We start from the raw sequence: 13,144 nt of genomic DNA, 5'->3' as shown, positions 1-13,144 counted from the left end.
ATTAAGAGTTTAAACTTGGGGGGTGCCTGGGTGGCTCAGTCGTTAAGCGTCTGCCTTCGGCTCAGGTCATGATCCCAGAGTCCTGGGATCGAGCCCCGCATCTGGCTCCTGGCTCAGCGGGAAGCCTGCTTCTCCCTCTCCCACTCCCCCTGCTTGTGTTCCCTCTCTTGCTGTGTCTCTCTCTATCAAATAAATAAAGTCTTTAAAAAAAAGAGTTTAAACTTGGAACTCAATCAATCTGAATGAATTCCAGGCCTGCCACTTATTGGCCAATTACTTCTCTTTTTATTTCCTCATCCATAAAACGGGGAGAATAATAGCACCTACCCCAGAGTAATACCAAGAGGATTAAATGATAATTGACAGTAAGTGCTTAACACATGACCTGGAATGATAAATGGACAAAAAATGTAGTTGCTTTACTAACCTAGAACATGTTTCCTCCTTTTCCACAAAGACCAGTTTTCAATTATTAACAACCGGATACATCCAGTATGAATTTTTTTCATATACATAAAACCCATGAGAACATGTATACATATAAAAGACAGAGGAAAAGGAAAATACATTTAATATCTACTGTTAAGGATTAGAGAAAGCAGAAACCCCTCCCCTAGACAGTTACATTAGCACTGCCTACAATTAAATATTTCGTAGCATTGGAGGAGAAAACCAGGTAAGCAAGCATCATTCCTCCATTACAGATGGAAGAAGGACATTGGGTGGTGACTTTGCCCTAGGATAGAACATAAGCTGGGAAGTGGACACAGGAGATGAATCCAGATCTCCTGACCACCTGCCCTGGGGTGAGAGCCTCTGTCTCTAGAAAGCTAATGCCTCCCAACTCCATTTTAACAATGGGCCTTTTCCAAGTGATGAGAAGGCTCCTTCCTGCAGGCCCAGAGAGTATGTCAGAACTTACACTTCTAAGACACGAGGCTACTTTTCTGAAGAGCAGAAAAAGGTGGCTAAGCAAACAGGGAAATGAAGAACACTACAGCTTACACCTGATGCTGGGGACTTTCTAGTTGGCCAAGTCCCCTGATCACTTCTATGTCCCACACAGAATCAGAATTAAAGCGCAAAGAGAAAGGGATCCATGTTTGAGAAACCTCCCACCTATTGTAAATAATTAAAGTAAAAAAAAAAAATCATCATATTGTACACCTTAAACTTACACAATATTATTTTATCTCAATATGTATCAATATATGTCAATATCTCAATACTGTCGATGATATCTCAATAAATCTGGGGGGAAAACAATGAAAGAAATTGGGTCCGCTGCTAGGATACTGTGTAGATGTCTAACTGCCCAATGATGGCTCCAGGTTGCAGTGCAGTGAATCTCACACACTGAACACGCCAACTCACCGACGTTTCTCCGCAAGGACACACACACACACACACATACTCACACAGATCCCATAACCGAGCAATCCGAGGATGAAAACTTACTCCACAATGGATAACTGATAACTAAATGGACTAATAATCTCGTTTGGATATGAGCAACACTTTTAAAAATTATTTTAAGAAAATACGGCCTTTTTTAAACTTCTGAAATAAATTCTTTGTGTTTTCCCATTTTTAACATATGAAGTCAATCACCTGAAACAAAGGGGAATCTTGAGCGATGTCTATTGCAGAGAACAAGTGATTTAAGTCAGACTGCTACTTGAGGTGATAAAAAACACCTAGCAGTAGCTCTTCAGCCTTCACACCCCTTTGCATGAACCAGAGCTCAACTTTCGCTAGGAGGACAGACGGCCAAAGAATACCTAAAAGGAGTAAAATTCCCAGAGCCAAACTTTCAGACCTCCCTTCATTTTATGCCTCTATGAGTACTCTTTTTCCAATTGTATGCTGTGCGTTGGCAAGGACTTGACTGTATAAAATCAATTAATCAAGTGGAGAAAAATGTTTTATGTACCTGACAATGAGGTGTACGATGTGGAAACAGAGCATCTTCTACATCCTGAGCAGCTCATCTGAACAATGCCCACTATGTCCTCTTTGAGATGCCCTGAGAGCCCTGGTCACCATGTGCTAAGCCAAATCTTTAATTATGGAATTAAAATCTATCATAGTGGAGCTTAAATATTGAAGACTGTCATAAGTATTTCTGTAATCTCTTAATATCATTCTTGCCATGTGGTGGTGGGGGTGGGGGGCTTTGGGGGGGTTCTTGGCAAAAAAAAAAAAAAATTCCTAATAAAGGATAAACCACAACCTTCCTTTAAAAAAAAGAAAAGAGAAGACATTCCCTCCCTAACACACAACACAGACTATAAGCCTGGTTTCTTGGACAGGCCTCACACAAGTGAGCTCTATGACCATTAGGGTTGCACGGATCATAACCCCATCTCACTACACATGAACAAGCATGCACAGACTCGTACAACACTCCGCCACCTCTCCCCTACCCAGTCCGTACCCCTCAGGGGCCCCTCCTCACACCACTACCACCACACAAGCACAAACACACAAGCGCACACACATGCGCACTTACTTCACACCCGCAGACTTTGCTTGTAGGGCGCTGCTCCAGAAATCATCTACGTTTTCCGGTTCAGAAAAAGCCTGAAGGCAGGCACTAAATGGTATCTTGGCGCGAACCAACTCGGGAAGGGGTCTTCTGTTTGCTTCTGCCTCCCTCCTCGTTAACTCATAGGCAATCAGTTCATCTGAGTAAAAGAGCAAACGAATGACCTTGTACTCACTCCATCTTCTTGAAGCGGAAAACATCCCCTTGCGCCAATCTTCCTGAAAGTGTCTGGGCCGGGGCAGTATTGCTCACTTGTTGCCCTTCACGGATCCAGAAAAGCCTGCTGAAAGGCTATTGTCGAGCAGACTTTAGGGTGGCGCCGACAGGCTGCATGAGCCATTCATAATTTTTTGCCTATTCGCCTTTGAGACTGACAGGAGGGATCTGTGAACTCCAGCCCAGATCGGAGGTCCTGATCTCACATGTGCTGGAAGTGAGGCGGGAACCTGGTCTTCCCTTTGTCCAGAGTCAAGGCTGGGATTACCCAAATGCCACCTTCCAATCACGAAGTCTTCACACCACAGAATTTCACACCAAAGGAGACCCAAGGGTCATCTCTCCATTCTGATTAGAGTTCATGGAGGGTGCGGACCAAGGAGCGAGATGGACTATAGGGACCACAGTCCTCCACTGCACTCAGCCCATGATTCTAACCAACACTGCCCAGAAAACTTCAGGTTGAGGTTACGCACAAGGTCAGACAGCAGAGCTACCAACCTAGAAGGCTTTCTACACAATTCCTGCTCAAACGATTCAATACCAAGGGAAAAGGAAGACAGCACACCACCAACTTCCCAGGAGTCAGCAGATCTGCTCTTGAAAACTGCCTATAAGTCAAAATTTTATATAGTTTTGATGAGGTCTTTCTGGGAATTCCTTTTGTTTACCAAAAAAAAAACACTCCTGATTTATCAGTTTTTAGACACCCTTATGCACCCATGTGTTTTCTTAAGCACATCTGAATATGGGTTTAAAATTCATTGTCCAGTCCACAATCAGTTTATGATGTACCTATATCTAGGATGCCAGTATTAGGTGTCCCAGCAATCAATTTCCAGGGACTAAATTATAAATCTTTCTGAAAAAGAATAGTTACCACTCATAAATTATAAACAGTGAGTTAGAGAGGATCACAGAACTGAGTGGAACATCCCCGAGGCTGGCAAGAGAAAACAATTAAGCCTAATTCTAAAAAGGAAACAAACCACAGACCGCTACCCTCATTTCTACTTTATGGGTAAGAATTTAGAAACTGGCCAAAAGCTGCACAAGCTTACAGAAAAAGGAAATCGTTTCATCTTAAAATCATCATAATCATCGCTTTTCAATTAGCACAACAAACTGACCCCCTCAAAAAAAGAGGGGAAAAGGCCACAAAAGCGAGTTACTGACATTTACGGAAATGACCAGTTCACGGGACATAAGCAATATAGCAGACATTTTGCCTTTTTCTGCTTCTAAATGTTAATTCTAAGAAATACCATTCATCTATTCTGCCCGGGAAGAACCACACAGACTGACTGAAGGAAGCTTCCCCTGAGACCCCAGCAGTTCCTCCACCTCCTTCCTGCTTCTAAAGTCCAAAGACCCTTCTAATGGGCCTCGCTCCTACAAGAGCCCTTCCCTGCTGCACCTCCCACAGGGGGCGTCTTCAATACTCAGATGCCAAAGTCAGATTATTTCAAGAGATTGCTGCTAGGGCGCCTGGGTGGCTCAGTTGTTGAGCAACTGCCTTTGGCTCGGGTCATGGTCCCAGGGTCCTGGGATCGAGTCCCATATTGGGCTCTCTGCTCCGCGGGAGGCCTGCTTCTCCCTCTCCCACTCCCCCTTGCTTGTGTTCCCTCTCTCACTGTGTCTCTCTCTGTCAAATAAATAAATAAAATCTTAAAAAAAAAAAAAAAGAGATCGCTGCTAGAACGTCTCACCCCGAAAAATGCTGATCATTTTCCCCAGAATTTATGGCACAACTCATGAGTGCTAACTTAGTTAAAGAATCTTCCACATCTATAATTACAAACAATGTTCCCCCAAAGTAAGCTGACTTCAAGCCAACCAATTGGTCAAATTTATGGGCACTAAAATAAGTTCTACCCAAAATCCCTCCAACAAAAACCCGCGACGCATCGGACTCTTCTCACAAGAAAGGCACATGGGACTGGGGAAAAGAGGAAAAGAGACATGCGAACCAGACACTGTCTGGGCTGGGTCTCCTCCTGACGTGACTCAGCAGTGACTAAACCGCGTTATCTCCGATCCGAGGGTTTGTTTGCATGTATGAGGAAGCACATCGCCAAGTTCCCACTTTGGGACCGTTACCCTTGTTGGTTGCTGCCTCCATGGCCACAGGCAACTGCATCAGGTAATCCACCCTCTCCGTGTAGCGGACTTTGCGCGTCTGACAGCACTGAATACGTTCTTCCACCAAAAACCGAAAAACATCACTTGGGTTTTCTGAGCCAATGCGGTTCCTCTGAAGGTTAGATTAGATCAGGTTAGTAAACGTATGAATATTAAGCCGTGAATAAAAATTGGCACAAAAGAGAATACATAAATCTGGCATAAGGATCTGGTGCTACGAAGCATTCCCTCTGAGCACGACAGTTCACCAGAGTACTTTAATAACAAAACGCAGGCGTATATCCAAAAACGGGGGACGGGTTAAATAAACTACAGTTCATCATGTGAATGAACATCATGCAGCCACTAACAGTTGTGAAAGAGGAACTGACCTAGTGGGAATCAGAAGAAAGGGGGTGAGGGAGCCAGACTAAAGAGAAGGGGGGAGAGTAAAGGACTGCCCTGCAAAAATTAAGGCACATATGATGGGGTCGTGGAAATGCATTGGTGTAAATTATACACAAAAAAGAAATCACGCTACATTCAAATATGTAATGATGTGGCAAAACGTTCAGAACACGTTAAGTGGAAAGCAATGCTTATAAAACAGCATGGAGAGAATCAATAAATGCACCGGGAAAGTGTCTGGTGGGTCAGACACCGAAATGGTAGCACTCCTTATTTGTAGGGGCTGTTGCCACTGGCTATTTTGATTTTCTCCTTTGTGCCTTTTTATATCTTCCACAGAGAACATTTTTGTAATCAGAAAAAAAGGAGTTGTTTTTTAAGAGGGAGAAGAGAGCCTTTAATCACGAATTCTCGGGAGCTTTTAAAAACCACAGCACAGAATGTGATTCAGCTCTGCTGGGAGCAAAGTGTGACCATCTCTGAGTGGTGGCACAAGGACACCAAATACCACACTGGACTCTTAAGGAGGTTTGTCATGGAGACCAAAAAGAACTTTGAATGAAATAATGGACAAACATTCCTTTAATTACAAATTAAAAGGAGAACAGGGAGATCCAGAAGTGCTAGAAAACAGGGCATGAGCAGCGATCACGCCACACGGGCTGAGCAGAGAAAGCCTCACGCCGATGCAGCACCAGCTGGGACTGTGACAGATTCAGGAAAGGGCTGGGGGTGGGCATCCCGGCCCAGCCAGAGGGGGCTGCCAGAGGGGACCATCCCCGGGCACTGTGCACCCTTCTTACCACCTTTCGAGCATTTCCGAAGACTGACTCACTCACCTCTACTAGATTCACCAGGTGCAAGAAAAACTCCTGGGCATCCTGCTGTCTATTAGAGGAGAATTCTGGGTGGCTCTTGCTGACAAAGGCCTTAAACATGCGTGGAGAGATCCCATTCTGTTGAGGCTGAAATATAAAAATAAAACAAAAAAATTTTTTTAAAGATTCATTTATTTATTTGACAGAGAGAGACAGCGAGAGAGGGAACACAAGCAGGGGGAGTGGGAGAGGGAGAAGCAGGCTTCCCGCTGAGTAGGGAGCCCAATGCGGGGCTCGATCCCAGGACCTGGGATCATGACCTGAGCCGAAGGCAGACGTTCAACCGACTGAGCCACCCAGGCGCCCCCAAAATAAAACAAATTTACCACACTTTCCTACGCATTCATGGCACTAAGCGGCCAGCAGAGTAGGGATTACCATAAGCCCCAATTTTCAGATGAGACAACTGAAGCCCACAGAAGCTAAACAATGAGAAGAGCCAGCATTCACTGGATGTTTCCTGTGAAGCCGGCATCACACTAACGAGACATGATAAACACCCTCACTTTCTAAGAAAAGGCATTATGAGGTCCATCTTCACAGGGTTTGCTGTGAGAGCCCACTTCAGAGCAGGCTAGAGAGGCGGCATGAGTGGGTCCTCGGAAGGAAGTTAACGGAGAGGAGCGCTCTCCACACCTCCCTTCCTTCCCCATGAGAGAGCAGGAGAGAAGCTCTAATAGAGACAGGGATGCAGACATACCTCGTTTGATTGTGTTTCGCTTTATTGTGATTTGACCATATGGTATTTTTTACAAATTGAAGGTTTGTGACAGCCCTGCATCAAGCAAGTCTATCGGTGCCATTTTTCCAATATCATTTGCTCATTTTGTGTCTGTGTGTCAAATTTTGGTCATTCTCAAAATATTTCGAACTTCTTCATTATTATTGTATTTGTTAGGGTGATCTGTGGTCAGTAATTACAACTCACTGAAAGCTCAGATGATGGTCAGCCTTTTTCAGCAATAAGGTGCTTTTAATTAAGGTATGCACATTGCTATTGCACACTTAATAGACCACAGTATCACATAAACATCGCTTTTATATGCACTGGGAAACCAAAAAATTCATTTGGCTCACTTGACTGCAACAGTCCCTTTGCTGTGGTGGTTCTCTCCGAGGTATGCCTGTCCTTGCAAGAACAGGAAATGACACCACACATCCCCAGTAACCACTGCAGAGGTGCTCAGGCTCACGCGTCTGCCCTGGGCTGTCTCTGGATCAGAGCACGATTGTTCCCAGGAGCTTGCCCCTCGCCTGGAGACGCTGGAGGAGGCTGGCAGCAGATGCCAGGATGACGATGACAGAGCGGGAAGAGCGGGTGGCAGGGACAACTCTGGAGGACAAGGATATATGAACTTCCCCAGGGACCGGAAGGATAGCTCAGAAGGTTGTCAGGCTCCTTCAGAAAGGACACTGCGTAAGACGATGGAAGGTCGGCTGGCGGAGGAGACTTGAGGCAGGAGCCGAGGTGGGGGCTACAGAGGTCAGCTGGACAGAGCATCAGGAGAGGTCCCAGGGAGGTCCCTAAGCGGACAAGCAGGGAAGAGGGACATCTCTAAAGAGCCACTAATGTGGCCCTACAAAAAGCTAGCCATGGCAGCCAGGAGGGAGCCAAACGCCCTAGCTCAGCGGAAGGCTCTGCCTCTTGTCTAATGTCTCCATCCCGTGGTCCTTGCTTGACTCTGGTGGGGCCAGAGGATGCTGATGCCAACCCTTGCCCACTGCTGGTTTCCAAGACCCCCAAGCTTGGTAGGGGAGAGAAGCTTTAAGCTGCCTTTGATGTGAACTGGACTTTTTTAATGCTGGTAATCTCCAGGAAATCACTGGAAACCTAAGCAATCTGTCTGCAATGCTCTGAAGAAGCAGAGTGGGATGAGTCCACATCGCCACTGAGGACAGAAATGGGCTCATGATAAAGCTGATTCCTGAGTCCCCTCCAAGTTCACGCATCTAATAACAGTGTTACCTGTCACTGCATTTCATACTCAACAATAACCCTGCAGAGAAGGTACTGCCGTTATCCTCATTTTATAGCTAGGGTCCAGAGACCACGGGAGGTGTGCACAATTACGCAGTCAGATGCAACAGGGGATGGGAAAACTGCGTTATGCACCTCCCTGCAGCTCCCCAGCACGTATGTTCCAAGCAATGTTTCTAATAAAACTCGGGTGAATTGTCCTGTCTTGCTGAATATACAGCTGACCTTGTCATCCAGTATTTACTAACCACCTACTTCACGCAGACCACTGGGGATTCTGCCTTTGGAGAGCTGAGAGACCATGGGGAAATGAGAGACAACACACGTATCTATGGCAAATGCTGAGGGATGCCGCCCAGGACCTGGAACAGTGCCAGCAGCTCTTAGAGGACAACGCCCCAAAGTGGCAGCATGTGGGCATCCGAGGACATGGAAACTATACATAAATGGCCCAGTCTGCACACACGCCTGGCTTCAGATGTGCTGTCAATGCTAGGTAAAGACCACTATATACCTGACAATTAATTTTACCTGTATGTACACCTCCTGAAAATGATGTAACAACTGTAACTCCTTCACTCACACTGCTGATGCCTATCTGCATTGCATCAGCCAACACAGCATGCAAAAACAATGCCTTTGCATAACGGCTAACATTTATTCATCCAGGTCAGACATTACTCTAGGAACGTGGGTGAATACTTACTAGGTGCGAGGCACAGTTCTGAGTACCTTGTAATACATGTATCTTGCTTAACTCACTTACCCTGATGATGATGATTGATGATGATGATTCTCTCCATTTGACAGATGAGGAAACTGAGGCAAAGCAGCATTAAGAGACTGGCCCAGCATCACACAGCTACAAAAGTCAGTCACTTTCTGTCCCTCCGTCTCTCTGTCTGTCTCTGTGTGTCTGTCTGTCTGTCTCTCTCTTTTTATCCCATGTTTTAATACCGCTTTCACACACTAGTTCTCATCTCTGATGACCCTGAGTCCCTCTTACCAGTTGCTGAGAAAGGGAGACGGTATGTCTTGGACTCTGAGTAAGCCCTCTTCAAACCCACGTGCCTCTGGAGCCAACATTACAGGTCAGTCCAGCAACTATTCCTCCACCCTTGGCAGTGCAGAGGGGCACCACGTGGAATCCCATCTTTTCACCTTGTGCCTCTCTCTTTAGGCCTTTACATAAGCACGCACTCGTTCTCTGCTGCTGATGGCATTTCTTCCTGCAAGCCGGGCTTCGACTTGATGTGGCTGCCAGTCCCCATCAAAGCAGCTGCCTTGGGAAGTTTAACAAGTCAGGAAACTCAGAAAAGCTGGCTGCTGATTTTTGCCACCATGTGGTCGTGTAACTGGGAGCAGTCTCAACAGGGACTGTGGTGAAATCCCCAGAACCTCAGCCCTGCACCTGGACTGTGCCCAGCCTCCTTCACTAGCCACACCTCTTTTCTTTCTCTACCCATTTTGTTTCCTTGTTTTCTCTTGACTGACCTTCCTTAATCCTTTGTTCAATTCCTTAATCCTTTGTTCAATCCTTTGTTCAATCCTCAAGCTATAGCTTGAGAACTGCTAATCATTGGGAAGCTATTTGAAAAGGCTTCCTAACCAGAGAGATGCTATCTCTCCCTCCCCACGTCACACTGCAGACCAGCTCCTGAACTTCACAGCTGGGTTCGAGCTTTTTAGTTCAAACTAGACTACTCCACAGTTAATGCCTTGATCATCAGCTGGGCTGGCTGCCTGCACCCATGTCCCACGCCTATTCTACCTGATTGCAGAGGAAGTCCCCCTAATTCCCATACTCAACTAATAGTACGTTCCTTTCGTATCTGGTATAGTAGAAAGTCTTCCAGATCTAGCTTCCAGCTTATCAGAAACACAAGCTGAACAAGGCAAAAATCTTTAAAACAATCCTGGGACAAATGATTCAGCTCCTTCCACAAATCAATAGCTCGCAGAAAGAAAAGGAGGGGGACTTATAAAAGTCATCTTTGACACTGCAGGGGAAAATCTGGACATGGACTGGGTATTGGATGATGCTGAGGAATGGTTATTAATTTTGTTTGTGTGCTTCTAACACTTGAAACAACTTTTAACATGATTTTTATGTGGGGAAAAAAAAGAAGGTATTCTAGTCACAGATGTGTGCTAACATTTACAGGTGACAAGAAGGATGCTTGGATTTTGTGTTAACACGCTGCAGGGAAGGGGAGGGACAGGAAGGGGAGGACAGAGGAAGAGAAGGGGAAGGAAAAGTTGAGCCTAGGGGGGATTACTGAAACCAAACCCGCAGAATGGCAATTGCTAAAGCTATACAATGCTACTTGTATGTGTATTTGCAAATGAAAAAAAAATTTAATGACCAGGCTCTGAATAAGGCAGTTAATACTTAAAACAAAAGTCAAAATAAGAACCAAAGAACTAAGTCAAAGAAACCATATTTCCTAGTTGGCAATGCATCAGTGATATCATCCCAAAGTCCCCTATGGGTCTGTTGCCGCACACAAGGAGAGGGAGTGACCAGACTGGACCAAGTCAGACCTGCCTTCAGGAAGCACACACTCTCACCCATGAGCCGACCCCTCTACACCTGAAACCATGGCTAGTCCCGACAACTAACTTTATTAGGAGGGAGCCCCCGGCGTCTCCAAAATAGCAACCACCTAAGGAACCTGTCATATTTATAGGATACTGTACTTACTTTCTCCATCAGCAATTGCAAAACAGATCAGCTAAAATTAGCAAGAGGGCTACGGTGTTCAGAATCTTTCCCAAATGCTTACAAGGACTTTCTGTTTAACTCTGCACTAAGAAGGTGGCCAGACACTCCTCGCTGACATTCCTCTGAGCCTAATGCTTTAATTAATAAACACACAGCAAAAGTGGGGCTTTGTATCACATTAAAGAGCGATACCTGCACAGATATTTACATTGTAAAACTCCAGGAATAAAAAGAAAGGTAGACACATCCCAGCCTGCCCCTAATACACAGATGTATGGCATCGGTTCATATCAACTTTTAACCTTAAACCATAAACCTTGGATCTAACCCAGTTCCTAACTAGATCCAAACCCCAAATCTCCAAAGCCAAAGGAACAGAGTGCATTCCCCAAGTTATTTTTCTTATTTCAAAAAGTGAGTTAGAAACGTTACATTTGCCACACCTAGGAAAATGGAGATTAGTGAAAATAAAGTTCTCATGTTTGGGGGTAAAATTACATCACCTCAAAGTCAAACACTGGTTATCTCATGTTGATCAAAAACAGACCAGCAATTATGCGTCAAGGATTTTTCAGCAGGGAAATCAAATGAATTGTCACTTAAGAAATACAGTTTGTTTGAAATATGGAATTGTTTCAAACATGTTATCTTTGGAAGGAGAAATAAATTACAGGGTATTCAGCATTAAAAAGTGTGAAAGCATGGTCTCAGATTGCATAAGACAGGAATATATTTTTTGAAGAAAGAAAAGTGCCCCTTTATAGTGAGAGGTCTTATCTACCACAGATGCAATTTAATTTTAAAAATCAATTCAACACATTTATGTAGAAACGGCAGTGCCCAAAACAAATACCACAAATCTTTTTACAGATGAAAATGTGCATTAAGCATGCATATATAAAAACTAGATTTCACCTTGGTCTGTGGAAGACCAGTTTAACACCAGGAAGCATGTAGCCTAGAAATGCAAGACAGAGGCATTGGGAAATAAGTTGCCGGGACCACCTGGTAATTGTGCAAACTTTAAAGACCCCCTTTTGTCATCCGCCTGCACCATCCACACTCTGAGGCACTGGACACCTGAAGCAAATGCTGGAACAACTATCAGGGAAGCAGGATCGTGTAGAGGTCAAAGGCAGACTCAGAGGCCAGCCTGCCTGGTGTGAATCCCAGTCCTGCCACTCGCTGGCTGTGGAACTTCAGGCAAGGTTTTTTGTGCATTAGTGAGCATACAGAAAGAATTTGGCCTTTCATAAGCAATCTTAGTTATTAGTACCGCTGCTGGTGGGGGCCCAATAAAAAGGCACTCCCACCACATGGCTCTGACTCTTCTTTCTTGCTCTCTCTCCTTTCCACCCCACATTCCTCTTGTGATCCATCCCCTTCTCTGGTTTAGCACACCTTCTTTCTTCTCTTAGGGCATTTCAGGCACATTACCAATCACAAACGCCATAGGCCCAGGACAAGGCCACCTGACCAAAGGGCCCCTGACCCCTGAGAGAAGAGTCTCACAAATTGGTTTCTCTGAAACCAATTGCCAGTGAAAATCCTGACGCCTCAGAAAGTAATTCCCTCCACTATCAAGGGGAATGGAGATTTTACTATGAATTACTTGTCTGTTCACGTAACAGATTAAAACTGACTCCTCCAGAGCCACAAAGAAAATCATATGGTCAATTCAAGCTCATTTTGAACATTAAAGGGACCCTATTGATGCCTGAGCCAAAGACTCAGTCATATCCCACCCACCTAGAAAGGTCTTCCCCACCACTCCCAAGATGCACACCGTACTACTGGTCACATTCAGGATTCTTTCTCAAAGACTACTAGATCATGGCACCACAGAGCAGGAAAGGATTTTACAGATCATCTAAATCAAAGGTCACACACCCAAATACAATAGCATACCTGCCAAGTCATGAACCACAAAGGGACTGGAGCCAGCCGGGGACTGTGTGTCCTATTTGAAGGGAGGGCCGCTACGCAGCTCCAGCCATCTGCTATCATGGGCCTGGAACTGCCACAGGGTCTGACTGTTTAAGAGAAGCTGGAAGTTCTGGGGTGCCTGGTCGGCTCAGTCAGTTAAGCATCCAACTCTTGGTTTCGGCTCAGGTCATGATCTCAGAGCCATGAGATCGAGCGTCACATCAGGCTCCATGCTGGGCATGGAGCCTGCTTACGATTCTCTCTCTCCCTCTCCCTTTGTCCCTCTCCCCTGACTTGCACTCACTCTCTCTCTCTCAAAGAAAAAAAAGAGAGAGAGAAGCTGG

At 45.2% G+C, this 13,144-nt stretch overlaps 1 protein-coding gene across 3 annotated transcripts in view; it reads right to left on the bottom strand.

Annotated features, from left to right (window-relative positions):
- USP13 (ubiquitin specific peptidase 13) overlaps positions 1-13,144 on the bottom strand; it is a 127,791-nt gene that overhangs the window by 51,216 nt on the left and 63,431 nt on the right. For all 3 annotated transcript variants that reach the window (XM_031041934.2, XM_006745805.3, XM_081829921.1), the window contains exons 11-13: positions 6,133-6,258; positions 4,865-5,018; positions 2,513-2,687 (exon numbers count right to left, since the gene is read on the bottom strand). In XM_031041934.2, coding sequence (XP_030897794.1) covers positions 2,513-2,687; positions 4,865-5,018; positions 6,133-6,258 — 455 coding nt within the window. The remainder of the gene's footprint in view (positions 1-2,512; positions 2,688-4,864; positions 5,019-6,132; positions 6,259-13,144) is intronic.

This window comes from Leptonychotes weddellii, chromosome 1 (genome assembly GCF_054177405.1).
Source record: "Leptonychotes weddellii isolate Sample4059 chromosome 1, ASM5417740v2, whole genome shotgun sequence".
NCBI lineage: Eukaryota > Metazoa > Chordata > Mammalia > Carnivora > Phocidae > Leptonychotes > Leptonychotes weddellii.
The sequence above is the reverse complement of the archived record's forward strand: the minus strand, read 5'-3'. Positions and strand labels throughout refer to the sequence as shown.